Source organism: Dermacentor variabilis, chromosome 11, assembly GCF_050947875.1.
Source record: "Dermacentor variabilis isolate Ectoservices chromosome 11, ASM5094787v1, whole genome shotgun sequence".
Taxonomy (NCBI): Eukaryota; Metazoa; Arthropoda; class Arachnida; order Ixodida; family Ixodidae; genus Dermacentor; species Dermacentor variabilis.
Genome location: NC_134578.1, coordinates 99,962,902 through 99,988,273, shown reverse-complemented (window position 1 = coordinate 99,988,273; position 25,372 = coordinate 99,962,902). Strand labels below are relative to the sequence as shown.

At 44.8% G+C, this 25,372-nt stretch overlaps 1 protein-coding gene across 1 annotated transcript; it reads left to right on the top strand.

Moving 5' to 3' along the window:
* The first annotated feature begins 810 nt into the window (after positions 1-810).
* LOC142564897 (uncharacterized) lies at positions 811-19,122 on the top strand. The gene is made up of 3 exons (XM_075676097.1): positions 811-903; positions 6,746-6,832; positions 18,886-19,122. The coding sequence occupies exons 1-3, from the start codon at positions 834-836 to the stop codon at positions 19,038-19,040; spliced, it is 312 nt and encodes a 103-aa protein (XP_075532212.1). The 5' UTR covers positions 811-833; the 3' UTR covers positions 19,041-19,122.
* The last annotated feature ends 6,250 nt before the right edge of the window (positions 19,123-25,372 follow it).

Below are 25,372 nucleotides of genomic sequence, written 5' to 3'. Positions count from 1 at the left end.
TACTTGGGTTTGTGAGGCCTCCCTTCAGTTTTGTTCTTACCACCATGGGCAATGTTCTCGTACGATAGCACGTCCCGCGCATCGGTTCTGCGGTAGGAAATCCACTTAGCGGATGGAGTTTGGGTAGGAAAACTTGGAAAATAGCTAATTAATGCCACCCACTTATAAAGCGGAGAAAGAGGAACAAGAACACGCAGACAAATTCTAGCCGTAAAAAAGAAATTAGGCAGTTCAAAGTGGGGGTGGGGGGGGGCATTCGGTGCAGTGTGAACATTTAGTAAATATCTGTTGTTTAGGCTACACTCTAAAAAAGGTTTACAAACTTTCGGTTGTATTTTGTCCGCAAACAGTAATCGCCATCTGTCTTGCCCGCATTTCCTTTTTTTAACGTTCCGAGCCCAGTGCGTCCTGGTCACGAACGGCTTCCGCGTTATAAGATCGACGCTGCATACTCGACAGGTAAGTAGCGAGCGCCGAATTTCAGAGTGGAAACGCAAGCAAGGCAGATGGCGATTATTGTTTGTGGACAAGATAGGCCCCCAAAGGGTGCAATAGCTTTTTAGAGTCTATTTGCATAATTCCGCAAACGATAACATCAGTGACCAGCTCACATGTAGCGGTAGTACATGGCGATCCATATAGGCCGGCTCATTTTATATGTGGTATCCTATGTTGAGGCATGTCGGATGATGACGTAGTTTTTCTTGACCGACATATTTGAGAAAGCGAGAGAAACACCTATTCTGGGGTAAAAAAATGCTAATTTACGGTTAGATTACTGTGACCTTCCTTGTATGAATAATTGTTTCTCTCTTTTATTGCGCAGGATCAAAATGAATGCTTCTTATGAACCACGATTTAGTGCCGGTAAAAAGGTGGAAATGTTCACATCTATCGACGAGCGTAAGTGCTACCGTACATCATATATTTAATTTCATTTATATTTCATTCGCTGCAAATTCTCCAACTGAAGTCAATAACTGTTTTCTTCATTCGGCATATAGGACTAGGTGAATTATGGTTAGATTACGCAAAAATAAAACACCTGCTGCTACTTAAAAGTGAACGGGGACCACTGTCACAAACGAAAAAAACATATCTCGCTTTTATGATCGCGCGTGTAAAAAATTGCCACAATGAAACTAGACAGCTTCCGTTGGGCGCACTTACACCTACATAATTCTTTCCACTTTGTACTTGCGCCTATCTCTTTGATTACCGATTCAACTAGTATTGCTGGTATTGTTTTGACATTTTGAACAGAAGTGGAAGCCTATGGTTTTGTGGTTGCTTCAAAAACGAGTCGACATGTGCAGCACCAACGCAGTAGCAATTTGATTCTTGCGACTTAGGAATTTGTACGAGATGTGGTTTACTTCGATACAAACGTTGCAAAATAGCGAATGCGTTATGTTGCTGTAGGGGCATGCGCGAGGTTACACTAACTAGTGACTTGTACTCTTCGAATCTGAGTGTTTTGTTTTCCAGGACTTAGGTAAACATTACATATCTTTCTACCTCTGAAACAGTTTTTCTCTGCGCATTGCATATTCAGTCATACGTGTCAGGATCGCAATCTTCTGTTCTTCTGTTAATAGGGCCTCGTGAACGATCGGAGATGTTCGCGTAAAAAATACAACCTAGATGGCTGCATTATTTTTAATTCCTTTATATATGCTAATGCTGCAGCACACTGCTCCCATGGATAGGTGAGCGAGCAGAATGCGATAGTTTTCATCACTATGCTTTTGATATCTTAATTAGCTTTCGCCGAATGTGGAGTACCAGAAAAATTCATTATGTTGCCATAACAGCTGGTATTTTGCTGGATTACCCAGCGTTGTGGCATACCGTTCCTGTTTCTTTTGCCTTTTTCTTCTCTCTTTCTTTTTCTACTTTGCACCCGCCGTGGTTCCTCAGTGCCTGTGGTCTTGGGCTGCTGAGCACGAGGTCGCGACATCGAATGCCGGCCATGGCGGCCACATTTCGATGGGGGCGAAATGCGAAAACACCCGTGTACTTAGATTTAGGTGCACGTTAAAGAACCCCTGGTGGTCAAAATTTCCGGAGTCCTCCACTACGGCGTGCCTCACAATCAGAAAGTGGTTTTGGCACGTAAAACCCCATAATTTATTTTTTTTTCTTCTTTGCGGTGCTAAGCAACATTACTAGACTAGGTTCCGTTTTCAAACACCTGGGACTGCGTGGACCCACCACCGATCCTCGCATCTCGTGGCGCTGCTGTCGCACTTTGCTTGGTCAGCACGGCGCGGACCGGGCTGCGAAGCGCTGTCCGCGGCTGTTCACGCGTTTTGACGGTGTTTATTACACGCGTGTTTTGCCGCAGTCTCGGTGCTTTTTGCGACACTCTTGTGCGTTTTCAATGCCGTGTGCAATTTGCCGATGCCGATGTCATCCAATGTTACTTGGTGACGCCAATGCATATTTATGCTCCGTTCCTGCAGCGAGAACCTGCCTTGAATGAGCAAGTATGCTTGCAAGCGAGCAAAGCTAACATAGGTTTTAACATTTCACTTGTGAATTTGGTGCTCTGATGAAAGCAGTGGCGCTACCTTGATTTTTTTTAATGCCGAAATAAAGTTCTGAGAGTTTGTATGTACAGGGTGTCCCAGCTAACTTTAGCCAGAGCTTTAAAATATGCGAATGCCAAGTAGCTGAAAAAAACCAAGGTAATGTTGTTTGCCCTCTCTTGGAGATGCCGAAATATTTTTTTCATTCCGCCTCGTTAGGTAATTAGTCTTAATCATTTCATAAATTTCTTCAATATATAATTATATGGAAAGTGTCAGTGGTAAAATTGTAGCGCAACATGAAATACTCCCGACACAACTTTCTGTTCCTCAATACTTGCTACATAAAAGTGTTTTTCCGAGTGTGAAAGAATCCCGCTGCTCGAGGCACTTTGCCTGTATTCCCGGGCTGCTTTCACGCTCGGAAAAACTTTTATGTAGCACGCACTGAGGAACAAAAAGCTGTGTCGGGAGTTTTTCAGGTCGCTCTACAACCTTCTCATTGACACTTCTAATCTAATTGTATTATTTGCGAAGTTCATAAATAATTAGGACTAATTATCTAATTAGGCGTGAGAAAACAAAATGTTGAGCATCTCCAAGCGACGGTAAATAACATTACCTTGGGTCTGGTCGGCTAAGTGGCATTCGTATATTTCGAAAGTCTGGCTAAAGTTAGCTGGGACACCTTGTATATCGAGAGAAGGTGCCTTGGATTTATTCCTACTTTAAAAGTGTTCGGATCGACGTATTGACCACTACAACTGCTGATAGTAGCACCCATTAGTAATAATTAATTACCCGATTGACATGCGGATAGCTACAACGGCTGATTATACAATTTTACTACTAATAAGCTAATTGTGTTTTACATGATCAAAAAATGAAAATTCGAAGGGCACTGCCTTGACGAAATATCTGATTTGTATATCTTATGTTCTAATAAAGAAAGAAAGAGTTTTCCCTTCGTGGATGAATGCGAAAGCCACCACTTTGCCACCACCAAAGGTTGAGGGTTCGACTTTCAGCAACGATCGTGCGTTCGAGTGCCTTAATTAACTCGATAATAATTAGCTTCTTAATTATCACAAAACTACGTGGGTTCAACTCCTACGAGTGGTCGTGAATTGGAGTGACATAATGAACTCTATCGTAATTAAATATGCGCCTTAATTCACTCTCCCATAATTAAATTCGCCTTAATGAACACCAAAGGCACTGTGCTGGACCACAACTAAAGGTCGCGGGTTCGAGTGCCCTAACTATATCTTAGAAAGTGGTATTAATAAACGTCGCCCTAATTAACACTAACGGTCACGGGTTTGACTTCCACCAATGGTCGTGGATTCAATTGCCTTACCTCTATATTAGTTAACTTTGCCTTAATTCGCCTAATTCACTCTGCCTTAATCCACTCTACCTTAACTGGCGTCGTGAACTGCCTCGATTGGCTCACTTGGACTCCCTCGACTTTTTGGACCATCGTGTGGTCGCGCTAACCCCGCCTCATGAGTCATACAAGGCATTCGCGTTATAAGTTATTAATACAAATCAGCAACAGCTGATTACAGCTATTAATCCGCTACTTACATTTACCCACCAGGAAGAGCTGATTAGTACAGTGTAGTGGACGGCCGGGCTGCTGCGACCTTGGACTAAGGACTCCACAGTGCATTCCGTGGGAGCGCAGCATTTTCACAGCTACGTAGAGTTCAGTCAATCTGCTAAATGCTAGACTATAAAGACATTAAATAACGCATGGGTTAAAACACTCGCTGCGTTCGTAAGTTGTTTAATCGGAGGACCCAAGCACCTTCGCCAACGCAGAGCTGCACTAGAGTAGAGCTAACTGCGGGGCTCTCGCCCTCTGGTGGCAAACCAAGGCTCGGCGGCGCCCGTGATATACGGCCCCTACGGAGAGTTAAACAATTGAACCTAGTCTAGTAACGTTGGAGTTAAGCAGAGAGCACGCGATCAAATCCCGCCTGCGCCAGCCCCATTGGGTGGGCGCGAAATGCAAAACGCCCGGATAGCTTGCACTGGGTGCACGCTAAAAAGCCCTAAGCAGACAAAATTATTCCAGAGTCCCTTACTACGGCGTCCCTCATAATAGTATTGTGGTTCTGGCACATAAAACCCCGTAATTATATGTAGTTCTTTGATGTTGAAGCCTTGCATTGCCACATGCCGTACTCTGAAGGCAGCTTAGTATTTACTGAAGCTCCTTTGGCTCTGTTTGTCTACCTCCTATGTAGATTAAAGATTTGGAGGGCGTTTCAGCTTCATCTTTAAGAGTGGCACGCGATAGCCTTCAATGATGGCTGAGTGCGCCACACGCTTCCCGGCAACTACAGTTTACGTAGCCGTAAGGTTTACCGGCAAACGCTCGCGGCGAACGCTATGGACGAATGCGAGCTTTGTGGTAGAAATGCGGCCTCTTGCGTTGGTCGATACCGTAAGTATTGCGTAGCCGTGCGAAAATATTGACATTATTTTCAAGTTCCTGTTATTGTTTCACTTGGTAATATTTATTTCTTAGAAGGTATAACATAAAAGGCATGCCCTGCCAGTGTTTTGTTTCAGGACATTTGTTTCTGGGCGGTCTTTCTCGAAATTCCCAGGAATAATCTTGTTAAGAATGAAAGACAAGGTATGAGCAACTTTAGTGATAGAATGGTTAGGCCATATAACCAATATATGCCGCACGTCATGTAGCAAGGCATGGCATATACTTATGCCTATATACACAGCGACATCAATTTTAGGTGTCACGGAATTTTTAAAAAGCGCCTGGAGCAGGTAAGATAATTCTAGTCCTTGAGCTGAATTACTAAAGAGGCCGACGTTACTTGCATGATAAATCGACACAATATAAACTAATTAACAAAAATTCCCACATTACCTTATGAATTTATACTTCCCGGCACATACTGAAATTTGCGCAGTATAGTGTATAAGTTTGCCAGGTGTACCCACTTAGAATGAATTTCCATGATGACGGCAGTTTGGAGATATGTTCCATCAAATCCGCCTTAACAATTCACTGTTGTACCACTAACTTGTTTTATGAAAACGCTGTTCTATGCATGGAAGAATAAAAGTAGTGGACCGCTCTTGTATTTCGTCGCACACTTTGGGAACTAATATCTCGAAACTCGTTTCATTCTAGAAATTCAACTGGATGCGTCTAGCAAGCTCACCGGCTACAATTCATATATTGCACTATGTGCCATCTAGTATTATATAGGAATTAATTAGTGAGGTTGTGTTAATTAGTTGAATATGTGTTTCCATTTCCCGTGCTACGAATCTCCGCCTCTCGGAATATTCCAGCTAAAGGGCAACAATTATGCAATCTGCGAAAGGCGATTCTTAAAAATTCCGTGAAAGTTAAACATGATCCCCCTGTATAGAGAAATTTTCGCTCGCGGACTACTCCGTCGACACCGACACCGGATTTTCTGCGACACGGGGTCCGTAACGCTATTGCGTTAGAATGACGTCCGCCAATATACATGATCTTGCCTACATGTTAAGCGATCACTTTCCCGCCAGAACATGAAGCCAATTTGCAGTTTTAAGGTGTAGTTTACAGGAATTGGATACGTATCTGCTATTGATGCACAAAAATAGATTTGCAAATCTAGTGCTTTTACTTCTTTTTTAGTTCCCTTATTTCTCGCAGTTTATGCAGAAGTTCCATGAATACGAAAAAATCTCGGCTTCCTACAGTCACTGTAAATAAAGAATTTTTTAGAAATATAACAAATTTAATTCAATTTGGCCCCTAGCTTTTGCGTAAGGACAATAAAAGTTTTTTTTTTTAATTTTGGCTTTTAATTAACAATGTTGCACTACTGCACGTTATTTATAGCACCAATATGGAGATCTAACTTATACTTACAATCCATTCTCGGATAGAAGATAGATTTCTCAGAAGTTTGTAGAAAAGCAATCGCTCATTTTTAGTTTTTGGCGCTGTAAATTGTAATGAAAAGAGCATTCGCGAATTAGACGTGTGATTAAAAATATTATGGTCTATTTCCCACATTCATCTCAATAAGTAGGAAATGGGCGCATGTCTTTTATTCACACCATAACAGTTAGCGCACGTGTGATATAACACGTGCGCTGGTTACTAATAATTAATATTACATATTACTTCCTTGCAACAGGTAATTATCAACGTGCTCGTCTTATGCTTTCTTTTTCAGGAACACATGCTGTTACCAACTACACATTTCTTCTTTCGAGAAATGAATGTGCTATTGTGATCAAGGATAAACAAGTTCCGAACAAAGGTGGCGTAAACTTCTTTTCTGGAAGATTTGCGGAACATAGGCGGTGCTCCACGCAAGCTGTCTTTTTATGTGCAGGGGTACACAACCCCTCTGTGCAATCGGCGAGATTAAGTTAGAGGCCTTACAGCTGGGATAGGCAATTGAGTGTACGAGGAGGAGGGCGCCTGGAGGTGTAGACGCGCTGCGGAGGAGTGCGGACGATGGAGGAGGAGAGCCTGCAGAGGAGAAGCGTAGGCGGAGCACCTGGCTTTACCTTCTCTGGCAGTCGCTACGGGCTCTGAGTGTGCTGTGGATGTACAGCTTTCGACTGGCGATCGCGAGTCCGAGCGCCGAGTGTAAAGGACGGAATGGCGACGCAAGCGGCGGCAGGCCAAGCGCTAGTCTCGACCGTCCCCGCCCTCGTTGGCAGGCGCCGGGCACGAGCTGAACAACGCCTGCGAAAGGCACCGGCTACGGGTGCCCAAGTGGCTGCCGAACAGAGTGCTAGGCAGCTTGCGACAATGCGGGTCAATGCGCGAAACCGTAACAGCAACCCTGCGGCTTCGCCTAACCCGTGTTCACCAAGCGAAGCGCCACTAGAATTTTTAACAGTCTATCCAGGGATGTTTCCTTTTTGAAGAATTTCAGTCATTGTAAAGGCTAAAAAAATCTTAATGCTTAAATTGAAAATTGCCTTAGAACGAGTACTATTTACCTAATTTTCGCGGTACTAAAACAGTGTTCCTGCGTTCGCGAACTTAACTCGTTCGGTGACGCTGACTTCTAACTAATGTTCTCGTGATCTATAAAAGAGCTTTTGAAATGGAATTAATGTAGACGTGTTTAAATCTTTTTGACTCGAGGGATACGAAATACATTTGATTACAAGAACAAATATGCACTTATAACTCCTATACAGGGAGTAAGGCAACAGCAAGCTTTAAATGCCTAAGTAAAAAAAAATAATAAACGAGAGGACCCGTAAGTCCGTCGCCTAAGACGAATCGCTATAAAGAAGTTAATCTATTAAACATATTTAATTCCGCAAAAAACCTACCACCCCATGCTCAAAAGTGTCTTATCCACTAGGCTAAACAACTCCGCTTGCAGAAGGTTAATATATGTGAACCATAGAAATCTGTTGTACCGGCAGTACAAAAATATATCAAAGCAGAATAGTTTCTATCAAGGTTTTGCTGGATGAAGATGGTGGTGGCAGAATGAAGGCCATCTCTGGGACCCCATGTACAGCGGACTTGATATAGTTTAGACATCTGCAATACAGCGTCCTTGCGGGATGCGCCGTCTGTTGCGGCCTTCCTTTGCCGACCTTATTACCACCGATCTTTGAGGGCTTATACGCTTCGCGTCGCCCAACAATGACAGGTCAACAGTGAATGTGTTGGTTAGGATAATAAGGAGTGTTGAGGGGTTGTATGGGTTTTATCAGTGTTGATAATGGTTCAACGCAGATGGATAAAGGGCTGAATAGCGGTAGGCCTTTTTAATGATCAAAGCGATTGTGATAGCCTTGATAAGCCCCGATGAAGTGTTGATGAGGGTCGGATAGACCTCGATAAGGTAGAGGAGGAGGAGGAAAAACATTGATTTAAAAAAAAAAGAAAGGACAAGCAGGTGTCTTTCAGCTTGTGCGGGAGGCGCCCTTAGTCCAGGGCTCCTGCGGGTCTTGCTGTCTCCCGGGCCCGCCGCACCAGTTGCTGCTGGTTACGAGGGTCCGAACTAGTCAGCACGGCCTCCCACTGCTCGGGTGTGGGGTTGGGTATTTGCGGGGCGCCTTCGCGTTGGGGCACGCCCATGTGGTGTGATATAGGGAGGCGTAATCATTACAAAGGGGACATTTGTATGAATATAGTGTAGGGTGGATTGCGTGTAGTCTGCTTAAATGTGGGTATGTATTGGTTTCGTGAAGGGTTGATAAGGACGATACAATTGTGATGTGGTTCATACTAATATATAGGCGATGAGAAGGGTCGGACCGAGTCCGATCAGGTTGTAACGACCATTAAGGGCTTACAAGGGTCCGATCTAGTCGGATAAGGTCGATAACCACCGATAAAGGTTGATAATTGCTTATGCTGGTCGGATAAAGTTTCATAAGACTATCAGCGACACAGGTTTACGTGGAGATGAGCAAGAGGCACAATGCTTGCGCATTGGAGTTTCTGTCAGAATATTTCAGAATATTTATATTGCAGTTTCTGTCAGTGGAGTTTCTGTCAGAATATTTTCTTCATTCCTCCATTGCCAGGCTTTTCTTGCTTTTTTATTTGTTCTCATGGTCGACCACTCGTCAGCCGCTGCACTGCCCTCCTGCTTTACTATTCTGCGACTCAAGATCATGGATGTGAATAATTTGAAGTGCATTTAATTTCAGACAGACACTAGAGGTAAAACTGCGAATATGTCGCCAAGAAGGAAAGTGAGTGCCCTTGCTTAATGAATGCGGCTGAGCAAAGGCATTGGGGCCGTCCCTCGCTCCGATCGGCCACTCGGGAAATCGGTCTGTTGTTTCCCTAGCCTGCGACCGCAGTGTCCGCGTAACAACGCACTTTCGCTCCTCCAGCCCAAGGACTATGTGTCCCCATATCTCAAACCGGCGTTGGCGCCACTGGAACCACCCGAGGCGCCAGCGCCGCCTAGCCCCCGTCCCAGAACACTAGGTTAGAAACTGCCGTCTTCATATGCCGCTGGAAGAGCGCTGCGCCATTATATTGATGATAGAAAAAACCAGAGCGCAAGAAGATTCTGCCGCTCCCTTCTCTTTATCTCCCTTTTTCGCCGAACTGCGTCCCGCTGCCACCTTCTTAAGGCAGGCATTCTAAGACAGCTATTCGGGTGCGAGCCAACAGCAGAATATTATAAAAGGCTAGAATTCCACAACACAAAAAGAACCCAGAGAAAACAAGCGAGTGCGCATTTCAACTAAGCAAAAAGAATACATATATGAGTTATACAAGGCGAGCCTTCACAACGACCTTACAGCAATGTGATAGTGTGAACAGAGAGAAGACGTTTAAACTTCTAGTGGGAAGGTCAGGCGTTAAGTTGTGCGGCAGGTTGTTCTTACTTGAAGGGAGAGTCATTCCTAACGAAAGCGCGTAGATAACTTTTTAAGGCACTGTGTACGCATGTGTACAAGCCGAGATGGTGCACCAACAACAAGATCGTGGCTGCTAGTATTGATATTTGAAACGACTCACAAAAATAATCAAACACTTCTCATAGGAATCGTGCATCAAGTTTGAATAAAATGTCAAAAATGCATAAGGAAAAGAAGTGGGAAGGTAGAACATTTGTTATGTTTGCTGTGACTATGTTGTTGTTAGTGCTGAGCTAACATCTCCCATTGTTTTTAACAATATGTTGCAAAATGCATGAATTACAGGTGGTTGGATGGGGGCTTTGTAATCACGTCATCCGCGAAATAGTTGATGCACCCATATCTTATGTTCGTGTAGGGAGTCTCTGCATGAAGTCGACACTCGAGATTCTTGACAAAACTCACTGAAGAATTGGAGTTTTTTGTTCTATTCTGCCGCTGTAAGCTTTTTGTTTCAAAGGGTGCGAGAAATGCGGTGAAATTAACATGCTCCATCCATTAAAGTTAACTAGCAGCTCAGTTGAACATCTATATTTTGTTTTATATTTAGAAACTATTGATGTTTGATGCTTGAGTTAGTAGTATTTACATTGTTCCTTTCATGGTATGTTTTCCTAATATGGTTACAATAATCAAGAGCGCAAGCTCCTGGAATTCGCCTATTCTGGCTGTTGTGTGCAGTAAGCACTACGCTTTCTGCTAAATGATCACATGGCTCTTTAGGTCTATGTATAAGAGCAGTTGTAATTGTATTAAGAATTGTATGCTGATCCCGAAGATAATGCAGCATAAAAATGCGGGGCGAATAAGAAAATAGTGTAGTCATAAATGGAGACAGAACCAGTCTTACGATACCTGCAGGTGGTTATACGCGAATAATAATTAACATGCCGAAACGACGTACTGCTCTTGAATACAGCTACCGACGTCCGTCGGATGTGGTTTAATAATCAAACTGCTAAGATGGCGCTGGAACAAACCCCACCGCGCGCTCTCTACTTCTTCTTTCTGTACTACTTTCAACACACTCCGCAGCCACGTTACACCAGAGCATCGCCAGGATGTAAGGCCGCACTACAGGACGTCGTACTTGCTGATCGTTCCACAGCAGTATGAAGAATGAAGCACAATACCTTTTATTCCTGGAAAGACTTTCACGGCACCATCGAGCTTCCTGTCATCACACAGCTGATGGGAGCAGGTCTAATCTAACGTAAAGTACAGTATATGTATCACTGTCTCTAAACTATCACAGTAATAATCACAGTAGGGATTGGTTGTACGCCGTATGCCGTACAGATAATTGTATGTGTGTGGCACGTTCAGTCGAAGACGATGGTACAATGACTATAAGTGTCCTGGAAGGGGACATGGAATTTTCGATTTCACTTCTGGATGAGTATAGTGAAGAAAGCTAACTTAATGACGGGCGGATTTCAGAGGAGATCTGGTTTTCTTAATAGGCAAATGTTTTCCATGTTCGAAGCGTCGGCTTTGGTAAAAAATATTATTTTCATATTTTAGTATTGAAGTACATTTCTCGCAGCTTAATATGCGTTCTCGCTTTCCAAAATACCGACACAGTCAGGTATCCACTGGAACGTGATGCTATGCACAGCAATCCTGGCCTTATGGGGAAGATAGGCAATGTGAAATGACGCAGCTTGTTTATTAGATCACCTGTGTCCGTTTCTTCGGCCAATAGTTTTGGAAGCCACGAAGGCTTATGATTCCACTGAACTTAGTGCCTTATATTTTCTTATGGCGCCTTATAGTCGCTTATAGCTTTTTAGTCGTACAAATATGCTCCCAAGAAAACAGTAAAAATATTTTCACGCTATTCAAAATTTTATCTTACAAGTTCCATTATGCCGAAACTAACAGGATGAAAGAAAAAAACTTGCTTGGTATCTAGCAAACTACTTTCTTGTTCATCAGTAGTTAGCTAAGTAAGTGTATTTCATTTGCCTTTACTGCACATGATTCAACTCATTTTACACTTTACATTTTCATTACCGATGCAGTCTCGTAGATATTTTTTACGGGCGGTATAAATTTCGATAATCGCGATAGTGATTGGGCGCTATTTGTATCCGGATAACAAAACATTAGGTTATGAACGTCACAACACAGATCGCAAGATGACTGAAAATTTCGGCAGCATGTTACACTTCTGCGGCACGTGAAGACGAAAGCCTGCTGCGCACTTGGTAATGCATGAAGTTATACAATCGGAAGGGTCAGACTTCTTGCAAGAAACAACAAGGTGCAGTGTGAAGCAAGCGTTTCGCGCTTGAGGTCGACCTCCTCAAAGACATATGCGAGAACTTAATACGTTACCTAAAAAGGAGCCGCGTGCGCGTCGCCAGTAAGCGTCGCAAATATGTGACACAAGCTGAACAAAATTACGATGCACCCTCTCAGCAAGGGAAAGCAGCAATCGCAGTCGAACGCGTCGCTGCTTCGTGCCTCCTTTCCAGCTTAGCAAGCACCCTCGACCGTAGCGTGCTTCTGAAGTCTACTGCGCAATACCCTACGTGCTGGGCGAGCGTCCTACATCGCCGTCGCTTTCGCTTCGTAGTCGACTGTCCCTACAACCACCGCCGCAGCCGCATGAAGTCAGCAACGCAACTCTTGTTTTTCTGTCTGCGTGGACTTAGGGGCACGTTAAAGAACCCCAGGTGGTCAAATTTTTTGGAGTCCCCCACTAGGGCGTGCCTCATCATCAGAAAGTGGTTTTCGCATGTAAAACTCCATAATTCAATTCAATTACTCTCTGTGTGCACCGCTCGTTCACCTCTCCACCCGCCGTTCACTCCGAGCAGGTCACATGTTTTCTTTTTTTTTCTACAAGTCGACTTTTTCTACCACTCGACTTTTTCAAGCCCTTCGCGCAACGAGCCCATTGAGGCTTTCGCCTTAACAATCTTCTGTGCAATATGTAAGTGCGTGCACTTTAAAGTATCAACTGTTTCAACATCCTCTGCACAATTAACGCTTCAAGCGGGTGCCACCTGCTTGTACAAAAGTTTTTGTGCCATAATTATACTCTAATTATGTTTTATCGTTAACTTCCACTTCCAGTGGCCCATAATCAGAGATAAGTTATGACGATTGTTTAGTGCAATACGCTGGCGTTTCTTTTTCTCGTGGTATCTTTGCACAAGCCAAGGGCCTAGTATAATTGATATGTATAAGCTATTCGAAGGATCTGGAAGAGTACCTAGCTAGAGATGCCAACTGTAGGCAACCCAATTTTCCCTTTTAGTTGAGCATAAGCACTATCAAAAACCGTCTATGCTTCAGTAGTATATAATGTTTCGTTTTTTATTAATTGCTTCCTACCCCTTAAGTCCTCTGTTATGTACAATTTTCATTACACCAAGTTTGACCCATCTTCCTCATGAACATGTTTCAGGTGTCGAGGCAGCAACAAGAACTATTACATAGATTGATTGACTGGCCTCGCGCTGGCCAATAAATCTATATATAGCAATCTCTAGTGTACCTACAGATGTGAAAGCGACTGGCGTTGCTCTAGAACGACTTCCGTAGTGAAACAACTAATGGTACCTTAGTGAAAGTGCGCTTTTTGTGAAAACGGACCTTGCTTTTCCTCTGCGACCTGGAGCTTAATATGTTTTCCCGGTCCTTTGCTCGCCGAGCGGTGTGGGCGGACCCAGGAGAAAAGTTAAAGTAATCTTCGCCAATCTGTGCGTAGGTGCAATGCAAATGTAAAAACGAAGTAAGAAAGTGTAAAAGAGGGCCTAATTAGGGATGATGTAACAAAAACAGCGCTGGTCCTGAAGACCACGTAATCCACCGTCGGACGGGCAACATGTGTTCAATTGTGGGTGATTCTGCCGTCCTGAGAAATTTAGGCACAACTCTGAACTTTGGTTTTGCTGTTAATGGTTATCCCTTCAAGCAGCACTGTAATGCATTACGTAGTACGTGTTCTATTCTATAGAATATAATTTACCTAGTCCTTACTCTAACACCGTAGTACGAATACGGCATGATGGATATCAATCCGACGGATGGATGACAGGATAACAAGGGTATAATTATCGCAACAGAATAACGACATTGACATTACGACAACAATGTGACAAGCTGTCACACTGACACATGGGTTTGATTGTATTTTTCCGGTGACTGCTTTTCCCCGGCTAACTGTTAAGCGTTATTGCCCTGCATGTATCAGAAGTTTCGCGAAAGTTGTCCATGGTGCTATATGGTGGATATTGTCAACAATACTTGTTCAAACTGATTGTATGCACGACACGAATTGTGCAGTGCCTTCTGAAATGCAATCGGGCACCAGCAATTACACCAGAAACTCCAAGAAGTCATGTACAGAACAGTCGTAGTTTCTCTCGAAAGGCGAACCATCGAGTGCGATAGCAAATGCATAGACAGCTATACGAAGTAAAAATAGCAGTTTTGTCGGCCGCATAAATTGGCGGACGTTCACTTACTATCTAAATAAACATGCGTGGTGTGAATGCACATAGGCAAACATGAATCAATCGCACTCGATGTCCGCTGACGCTTGCTCACAAAACGATGGCGTGAGCAAGTGCAGAGGCAGCCGCGATCGAAGTGATCGTGCTGTGTATCGCTTCAACCCAAACTAAGTGACAAGAAGGAGCACGCACAATGGTATGAACCGCCGTGGCACCTAAACTCAGCCCTCGACGAACATCGCCTTCAAGCCAGGGCGCGCTCGACCGCGCACTGCGCACTTGCTGCCAGAGCACAGTGCCACCCCCTTCTCCCTCCTGCCCCACCGGCACCAAGCGTGCAATGGAAGACGCGCGTTTCCTACCCGCTTTCCTCCCTTGCACTAGCCAGATCGAGCCGCGATCCCCATGGCCCCGCGGGTGTATCGCGCAATTCGCAGTGGCTTCCGCCGTAAAACGCCTCCCCCTCCTCCTCGCACGGAGGCCTTTCGGTCTGAGGAAGACTGCGTGTTTCTTACCCGCTTTCCTCCCTTGTGCGTAGGAGAGAGAGCCGCGAACATCGGCTCCTCGCACGCACTTTCACTCGCACGTAAAGCGTGCGGCTTGCAGTGAGGTTGTTATCGCCCTTGGACTTTATACAGCACCTCACGGGGACAGCGGTACCCACGACGACTGGAAAATGCGCTAGAGGTTTTCATGCTATCGTTATCGCAACACTAGCCGACAAGCTTGACCCACTGATCAGATGTTTGACAATTGCCGATGTCATCGCCGCTTTTGTTGTGTCGACCATTGGTTGTATTTTTTTTCTGGGCACAGTTTCACGCTATAATAATTATTTTTGTGATTCATAGTTTTCGCTGCTGTGCTCTTCACCGTCACTAAAATGTGACAGTGTGATTGATATCGCGATGAAACGATGGGACGATGACAACGTGTCGATGTTGGTGTGGTGACAGTGGGAATCAGTATAAGAAATGACGACGATCAAGTGATGATGACTACATGACGACGATGGAGTAATGACAATAAGGTGTCGTTCATGGGCTAATGATGAAGTGACGATGGTGGTATGACGACGATGGCGTGATGATAACGTAACAGGAATGCTGGAGTGACGACGGTGGTGTGACGAAGCAAACAAGCAGCTGAAAACATGACGATGGCACGACAGCATGATTGCGATACTGAAATGATAGGGATGATATGACAACGACAGCATGATCATGACCACGTGCCGATGACAGCATAACATAATGGTGGTACGACAAAAGTTGAATGACGATGACGGAATGGCAACGATGGAGTGAGAACAAAGCCAGGACGTGGGAATGCGATGACGACTGCCGTATCAATACAACAAAGATTATGAAGTTGAAGCAATCACAAAAGCTAGACGGCGAATGTTTGAGCAAGACGCAGTGAGGATAGTTCCATGACGAAAATGAAATAATGACGAAGGACCCAAGGCGATGGAATGATTATGGCTGTATGATGGCGATGCCTTGAAGATGAGGCCCGATGCCGTCTTGTTGTCTGTCTTTTCTATAATAATTTCGAGAATGCCCATAGGCAGACCATTAAGGAGGGTCCGTTTAAAAATTTATTGTAAATCATTTGCGTCTTGCCATGCATTCCCTTCGAAAGCATTTAAAGTTATCATTCTTCTTCGTATTGGTTTCTATCGTCGTCGTAGCGCAGGATTTACCTAAGTTACGTGATCGTGCCTGGTAAGTAAGACCTCGTCAAGAAGCTGGTGGGCCGCTCGCGAAAATGGGCACCGCTATTGGCACGACCCCACCGCCTTGCGTCTCTACTGTCGTGGCACTCACAAGTTAACGGCAAACTCGTTTAAGCGCACGCACTTGCGATAAGGATTCATAAGGCTGGGAACAATTGCGATAAGTTTTATAACAACGGATAAGGTTTGGTAGCGCTTTGCGCTGGTCAGATGATGTTTCATAGCACTTATAATGACACCGGGCAGTGTCGAGATGAGGAAGTGGCACAATGCTTATCCATACCTAACAGCTCCCAAAGAAGTTCCTGCATAAATTTTTTTCCAACATGCTAACTTCAACCATGTGTGTCCTCTTTGCACTGCAGTGCCCCTGTGTGGCATTTAGATTCTTGGAATAAAAGATGCGTCATTGATATTTCAATAAATTAAAATGCGTGTCCCAATCCTAATTTTTCCTTCGAGATGCGTCACTTTGGATTACAATTTTATTTGTATAACGGCAATCAAATAGAGGCAAACCAAATAGCTCCTAATGCTGTTTTCAAATTTTACTTCCAATGCGCAGTGCCTTGGAAAATGGAAACTCTATCTTGAGTGATTTCTGCATAACTGTTCTGTTTTTCATCAAGATGAGCTCCTACAGAATACCAGCTTGTAAAATTGACAGTTTATGGTAACCAAGCCGACATTGTGTATAGGCTAAACGTTCTATAACAGTGAAATTTCAATAAGAATACTAATAATATTATTAGAGATAAACTACATCCTAACATACAGCTTTATGTCAAATATTGCCTCACACTTTCACAAAAATAAAAAAAAGGTTGCATTGAGTTGGCTTCCTGCAAAAGGGATGAATTTGTACATTATTACATGCATGCAAATAATACCCAATGGAGCAGGATGTCTGCGGAACAGAGGAATTTGTAAAATAGAGATCAAACACTTCAGTCGTCTGCTGCACTACGACGATGACGCCAGTAAGTCTAGGAAACATTAGCTCCTCACCGGGCGTATGGGATTGCTGTGTTCGTTGAAAGAAGAAAGCAAGAAACTCGAACACAGGATATTGTTTTAAAGAATAAAAATATGATCACAGTAAACGAAAAGTAAGTTGCATCACCAAATCGAGACAACTAATTTTGAATTTAAACTGCCTCAATGCGAGGAATTTTCATTTTCATTGCGAAGTAATTATTGAGCAGCTATATATGCCACTCAGAGAGAGAGAGAGAGAGAGAACAAAGAAAGGCAAGGAAATTAACTAGACTGAGTCCAGTTTGCTACCCTACACGTGGAGAGGAGACGAGAGAGGGAAAGAGAGAGAGAGGAAATACATTTGTTTTTATTGCGCTTTCACATGCACTAAGTAAGGTGCAGGATGCCTATAGTCGGGTACTCAAGTCTGTTGCCCTGAGGTACTGAAGAAGTTGCTAACGACTAATGAACTGTGAGGCCAGGCTCCCAATAACTTTGCTTCTGCGAATGGCCTATTGTCCAGTCTATACAAGCCTCACTGTAGAGTGTGAAGTTGGTTATCGAAGCGAGAACAGTGACAGAGAAGATGACTGACGGTCTCTTCACACTTGCGATTAGTCCACATCGGTCAGTCCGCCAGTCCAGTACGATACTTAGACTTAGTGGATGCTACTCCTGGTCCCAGCGGATACAGCAGTGCTGCGTCACGTCGTGACAGGTTTGTTGATAATTTCAGTTTCAGTGATCCGTTGAGGCTGTATAAACCACGTTTAGAATTACGTCGTGGATGCCAGTAACTGAACGTAATGGTATGACCGAGACTGCGAAGCTTTCATGCAGCGTCTACTCTTGATAAAGGTGTAAGGAGTGTCGGTGCTCAAGCTTGAGCACGTTGGGAAACATCATCGGTGAAGTGATTACCAACAACGCAACAATGACCTGGCAGCAACTGAAATATTATATCATGTCCTCATTCAGAAGTGCAATGGCAAATTTTGTTTATTTGGGACACCAGCTGCTCTAGCTACAGCACAGTCTAGCGCGCTTACGAAATAATCACGTCTCTCAAACAGCAAAGTTTTCGGGACAGGCCTCGCTTTCACCAATCTTCTTTCTCGAGCTTCGACTCTGTATTGTTACTACGTATGAAAACAAATAAACGTTCGGTAATTTCGTATAAAAATTCTTTACCTCAATGCGAATCAAAATCAAAGACTTCGCATGTGGCAAAGACGGAACAATATATTGCCAAATTCATACGCGTGTAGGCAATTACAAATGTTCCACATAATTTTTGTAGAGCAGGTAGAAACTGCAGGAGCTGGCAGAGAGGGCCAGATTCTCTTTGATTTTTAGGATTATCTGATTTGTCTAAATCGGAGTAAATATTTATAGTGACTATACTGGAATGGCATAAATGAAAATTTATAGTACTTGAGCAGTCTGCGAACAGTACAGTAAGCTGCAACACTATTAAAATTGCATTGCGAAGTCCTTGTGTGCTTCAGATTTTCTTTGTCATCTGTCGCCGTTATGTAGTGTAGTTATGATCAGTGTTCGAAAATATTCTATAAAAGGTTTTTCACAGCATCTTGCTTGAAAAAGAAGCTCGCGGTAACAATGAATGACATTTATTTGTGTGTAACGCACCCGGTGTAGCTTCATTCAGTGCGGGTTTGTCTAAATAACATGTGTTACTTAACTCAAATTCAAGTGACTCAATTGTATGCTAGGTATACGTTGTAACGGTTTAATACGTCTTTTCCAGCCCTAGTTACAAGCAAGGAACTGTGGGTCAACGATGACTTTTTCGCTGGGAACTCGCAATCCTGCGAAAGGAAGTTTCTGAAGATATACGACAAGCCAAAGCGATACGATATCAGCGATTGTGACAGATCGGGTAGTAACCCCAGTAATGCCTGAATTTCTCGCACAATAAACACTTGTTCGCATGGCACCATGAAGACAATGGCGCTGTGAATAAAAGGAACAAAATTGTTTTGTTCGGCCACTTCGTCTGATGTTTTCTAAAATAGGCAGATATACCACAGCTAACTTTCTATATAAAACCTAAAGCCATATATACCTTTTGTATAGATGCCAGCTGGAGGCGCTTTATCAAGGTATCATATCCAGACTTTTGATCTAATCAGTGAAATGATGTAGAGCTATAGTCATAAAAAATATTACTTGCTTTTTCACTTTTTTGCCCAATGATAGACTGCCTGAATGCTAAAGTTGGTCCACGTTTTCTGCACTGGTGCAATTTATGCTACGGTTTTAACTGCAAACTTCTATGAGAAAGCTTAAAACAAAATCGTGTAGAAAAAATTTTGATGTCTTCAAGCTCGTTTGAGCCATTAGCATATCTAGAAACCATATGAATAAACACTGATTGGTGTGCGGCGTATCCTGCAATAATATTGGAATAATAATTACGATGATATTTTTGGTGCAACATATATTTAAGTCTTGTATTCGAGTTAAGCAAATGGTCTTTTTCAAAAGTAGCAGCAAATTGAAGAGTAATAAACCTATTTCTACAGTGAATCCATTTTTCATGAAAATATTAGAGACTGTTTTTCTAGCGACCTCTTTCAAAGCAGTTACATATTTTTCACGGAGCTTATCCAGAAACGGAAAAAAATTACTGAGTGCGGTACTTCGCATACACAAAAAAGGTTGTAGGACCCATCTCACGATAATTGTGGACGGTAAAAGTTTACCATTGAATCAATATATTGTCACAACGTACTGTCACCACCGGAAAGAATTAGCTAGGAGGTGCGTACTGCAGCGAGACTCCGATTCCGCATTTTCCTAAGAACAATTAACGCCATCCAGCGCCGCCACCAACAAGCCTGCGCGTGGTCTGCGAAATGTGTGGCACCCCAGTGCATGCTATCACTGAGAAATGCATCATGCAGCTACCAGGCTTCTCTGTCGCACTTCATAATGAGGATAATCAATAAAACCATTTATTTACATTCTATTTGAAATATGGACGACGTTCTATAGAGACACAGTGCGCCATCTAGAGACATTGCCGAGAAGTCCACGCGCTGCGTCTGGAAAAGAAGCGTGGTGCGCCGTTTCCTGCAAACGTTGAGAATCATTTCATCTCTTGCAACACGCGCACTGGCATTATACTCAGTCACCCAAGTAGGCTAGTTGCTTATTGAAGATTGGCACATACTTAATGCTTTCATCGCGCAGCTCTGTGAAGCGTTGGCCGGAAGGTCGCTCATAGCACAGCGACACATGCCCAGTGAATTCATGGTGTAGCCTGATAATCCGTTGAGTTGCTGTCTTTGTGTGGGTTTGACTCCGCTTAGCGTCAAGGATATTTTTTTATCATTATACAGCAGCAAATTGTCAGCAAGTCATACCTTCTTATCCATGTTGCTTCGAAAACTATAGGAGAGAGCGGCACACACCTACTGGCACATGGCCAGTACCATTCACCCAAGTTCACCTCAAAAATGTTCATTGATGACCAGCGTAGACGGAATGACACATATCAAGGTCATTTCTGGTGCCACCTGCTCATGCGACCGAATGCGGTCCTTCACGAAACCTCGTGAAGTGGCTGTATGTGCAGTTTGTTGTGTTCACCATGCACCCGAACGCCATGCACCCGAACACACCAGTATTGATCCATCCCGCGTGTAACCCATGCGCGTCTTAGTGTCCGGGCAAAAGGAGATCATTGGGGTTGAACCGAGGCCGACTGTTTGGGCCTTTAAAACCACTCGGCAGAGGCAACACACCCCTTCGGCATCGGCTTCACGTAGACGGCAACCCTTGACTGACCCACCAGAGTGAAATTGGTAGTTCCCCTTGCCTGTTCTCTTCCACAATCTTCTTTTTCTCCTAATGTTCACCCTTCCTATCTTCTCTTCACAGCGTTTTATTTCCAGGCAGCAAGTGCAATTTTCCCGGCAGCAAGTGTTAACCTGATGTAGTTTATCAAACATTGGATATATTATATTAGATTGTAGTGGCTATGTACAGCCGGCGCCTCTGCTTCTAACGTGTCTCGGGGTGTACTCTTGTTATAATCTATGGTGCGTGGCTGGCATAGCCGTAAAATATCCAAAAAACTATATAAGGGAACATTTTGCACCCTCAGCAGATCACCCTCAGGAAAGAAGGCGCACCGATGCAACATTTCAATTTATTTTCCGAAGCGGTCCTCATTTTCCTCTATTTTCAGTGAGAAAAGCCCCGCACAAAAAACTAGGAACAGCATAGAAAGCTTCAAAGATGCATAGTGGAGCTCTACTCCTGTAATTCAAAGAGAAAGGGCAAGTTTAAAAGCTTTCAGACGTCACCAGTATCGGTAACATAGCCGTCACCATTTCACCCCACCGCTAGTTGAACACGAGCAGGGGCATCATCTCCGAGGAAGACTTCATAAATTGGAGTGGTGAGGAACTAATTTTTAGGGTTTCTAAGAGCAAGACGTCAGAAAAGTCCAAAGAGTCGTCCTTGGACGACACGATCAAGAAATTCCCATGAAGCATGTCAGTGATATATTTGCCATCAGCATATTGCACCGTGCCCTTGATGCTAGCTATGTCAAGGGCAATGTCAGGCCATATGTTACCAACTCAAGACGACGCTTAAAGCGGCAAAAGTTTGGTCATGCTTCTCCTTTGTGTAGAGGCAAAGCAACATGTGAAAAATGCAACTGCGAGGATCATGACTCCGATAAGTGTAATTCTCCTCCACATTGCGTAAACTGCATAGGTGATCACCGTGCCTACTCACGGTGATGTCCTGTCTGGAAAAAAGAAAAAGAAATCATGCCAATTACACTAAACGAAAAGATATCATTCTATTAAGTTAGGAAGCGTCTATCACACCTACGTAAACTCCGCTATGCCAATGTGGTACATCAGCGGGCAGCACCTCGTAGACCCCACGAGTCTCCATGGTCTACTAGCGGCATCCCTGCGGTGGCTCCTCCCGCCCCCTTTGTGGTGGAAGTCAGTGCTGCCCAATCGCTTTCAAAGGCTCCGAAGGCCACGGTCTAGCAAGGCTTTAAGACAGCGTGAACTTCAATGTGTGAGGCATGTGCCTCACGTGTTAGCCCCCGATATTGCTACGCATCTTACCCGTCCGCGATCGATTCTCCACTGCCTTACCAACGCAATCCTTGAACTCTTCCTGAATAAGTGTCACTTCGTGGCTCGCCAGTTCACCATGCTAGGTCACGTAGTCTCAAACCACGCAATTCTTCCTCATCCGGACAAACTTCGCGCCGTCGCGGAGTTTTCTAAGCCCATAGCAATAGTCCATAGCCCATAGTTTCCGACCAAAGTATAGAACTGCGCAGCGTTAGGGGTTATGCTCGTATTTTTCTCGCTTTGTCCAGTTCTTTGCCTCCATCATAGCACCGTTAACGATGCTACTTGCTGACCCTGGTAACCTTTCAAATTGGACTCAAACCTGTGACGACGCCTTCACTAAATTACAACATGTGCTTACCTCGCCACCCAGTCTGCACCATTACGACTCGACTGCACCAACCGTAGTACACACGTACGGCAGCGGCGTTGGTCTTGGTGTGGTACAGACACCACGCAAGGCAGGCTTCTCTGAGTATGTTGTCGCTTATACTAGCCGTGCCCTCACCAAGGCGGAATTCAACTATTCGGTAACTGAAAATATCGTCTCGCGATTGTGTGGGCAATAAGAAAGTTTCGTCCTTGCTTATACAGCCACAGTTTCAACGTGATGACTGACCATCACGCACTGTGTTGGTTGGCATCCCTGAAAGAACCTTCTTCTAGCCTTGAACATCGGGCTCTTCGCCTGCAAGAATTTGACATTCGCGTGGTCTATCGATCGGGACGAAAGTGCTTTGACGCGGATGCACTCTCCCAATGTCCCGGGAAATAGACTGCAGAACCGCATTCAATTGGCGTATTTGCCTTGGCTGCTCTTACCGCCATAGACATGCCTTCTGAACAGCGAAATAACCCTTGTACCGTATTCCTCCTGAATGTTCTTTCCGCTCAGCCAATTTCTGCACACCCACGTGCAATTCGCCACCAAGCTACGCATTTTGCGATACGGGACGAACTATTATATTGTCACATAGTAGTGACGGTGAAGACGGCAGAAACACTTTGATTAACGAAACTAGCATTTTACTGGGCGAACTTGCGCCCTCAAAAGTAGGCTTGACTCAAAGAACAACGATAACCGCGAACACACTCGGCGATCGTCGAAAATCTCATCAGCAGGTCAAGGGCGTCGTCTTTTATTTATCAGTCATCGAACGTTCCAGACTAGTCGCTGGGACCCGCGTGCCTTCCACAAAGTTCTACACCATTCGCGTCGCGCATACATGCAATCAGATTACACAAGGTTCGGCGACTACAGACATCGGACAGAAGCATCGATAACATTCTAGAAACTTCCGATACATGTAGACGCGTGCTGCGCTGAGCGATAACATGTCTTAGAAGGTAAAAGCGCTCGCGCGTAAAAGATAAACCAGTTCACGTGTCAATATCTTCCCAACTATCAATCGGACGGCCTTAATTGGCTGCTCGTCATCCCCAGCCACATGTAGTCCGATGTCTGTGTACACTTTTGTGCTGACCCTCAACATGCTCACGCTGGTGCACTGAAAACGTACGAGTGGCTCCGACAACGTTATTTCTGGCTTGGCAAGTACACATATGTCCGCAAATACATTCGGTCTTGCCAATTGTGTCAACGACACGCAAATAATTTTCCCGTTCGCTCGGCCTCCTGAAGCCTTTACCGTATCCAGCACGCCCCTTCGACCTTGTCGGAATCGATCTTCACGGCCCACTTTCGTGCTCTGTCGCTGGTAACAGATGGGTGATCGTCGCTGTCGACCTCATAACGTGGTACGCGGCAGCGGCTGCGCTTCCTTCGGCTGGTGCTCGTGAAGTTACGAAACTCATCTTGCCCATTTCGTACTCCGCCATGGCGTACCACGCGCACTGCTCAGCAACAGAGGGCGTGTGTTTTTATCCCATGTCTTTCAGGAGCTTCGTCGTTCATGCAGTACAGTGCACCGCTGATCTACAGCCTACCACCCGCAGACCAACGGACTAACAAAGCGCTTTATCCGCCCGCCGGGAGACATGTTGTCGATGTACGTTACTTCTGACCACTCTAACTGGATGTCGTTCTTCCCTTCGTCACTTACGTCTATAATACCTCGGCACAGTCGACAATCGGCTTCTCGCAATTCCTTCTTTTATGTGGTCGCGAACCACGTACCACAGTCAACACCATAATTACGCCTCCGAATTCAGCCCAGTTTCTGAGATGTCTCAATATGCTAATGAGTGTCGTGAGCTGGTGCACTCTTTTACATTGGACTACCAAGCCCTCCAAAAAGTTCGCCATGACCGGAATCTCACTTCAGCTTTCACCATCGGCTCCCTCGTCCGGCTTCGCACACCATTTCGTTCACCTGGCCTGACTATAAGTTTGCCCCAAGTACGCAGGCTCTTATCGCGTCATCGAGTACTTAACTACCGTCACCTATGTTATTGTGCCGATAAACTCGTCCTCCGACAGGCGTTGTCTTGGCCGCCAGGTGGTCAACGTGAGCCGCCTCAAGCCATAACCATTACCCCCTTATTCTCACGTAGCCTTGAGACGCCAGGATGGCTTCCCTTCGCCACCGGTGCCCTGTAGTGGGGATGAAGCAACGCACGCAGCAATGGGAGACTGTCTGGGCGGCAGGTGCGAGCGCAGCTCACGAGCTGTTGACGCCCGCTGAGACTGTCTTTCCCGTCAGACTGTCTGTATTCCCGTCATGCGGTCCTTCCGCCTGCCGTCCAGCCTTAATAAACCCCCTTTCACTCGAAGTTTGCAAAGGACCACGTCATATAGGCCGACGTAAGAAGGGCACATACCACTGCGATGGAGCCGCATCGAGGACGAGGAAATAACTTTATTGAGTTCTGAGGAACCCCTCCCCACCCACTCTAGGTTTAGTGGTCGGCAGGGGTCGCGTGCCGCACCCACGTTGGGACGGGAAGTCCGTGAGCCTCCGCCCCTTCGTGAGCCCTCTGGATGGCCCGGAGCTGGGTCGGGCTGTCGTCGCTTCGAAAGGGCGTCTACCCAATTTTCTTCTTTACTGAACGCGGAGCATTGCCAGAGCATGTGCGCTACCGAGCAGTACGATTTGCCACAATCCGGACATTGCGGCTCTGCTTCTGGTGAATAACAGTTCAGTCTGCCACTCGAGGGGAACG

Bases quoted from the DNA above. Each gene is read 5' to 3' on its own strand.
- LOC142564897 (XM_075676097.1), top strand. From the start codon at position 834: ATGAATGCTTCTTATGAACCACGATTTAGTGCCGGTAAAAAGGTGGAA. The intron at 904-6,745 runs GTAAGTGCTACC...TTTCTTTTTCAG, and splicing joins GTTCACATCTATCGACGAGC to GAACACATGCTGTTACCAAC. The intron at 6,833-18,885 runs GTGGCGTAAACT...CGTCTTTTCCAG, and splicing joins TAAACAAGTTCCGAACAAAG to CCCTAGTTACAAGCAAGGAA.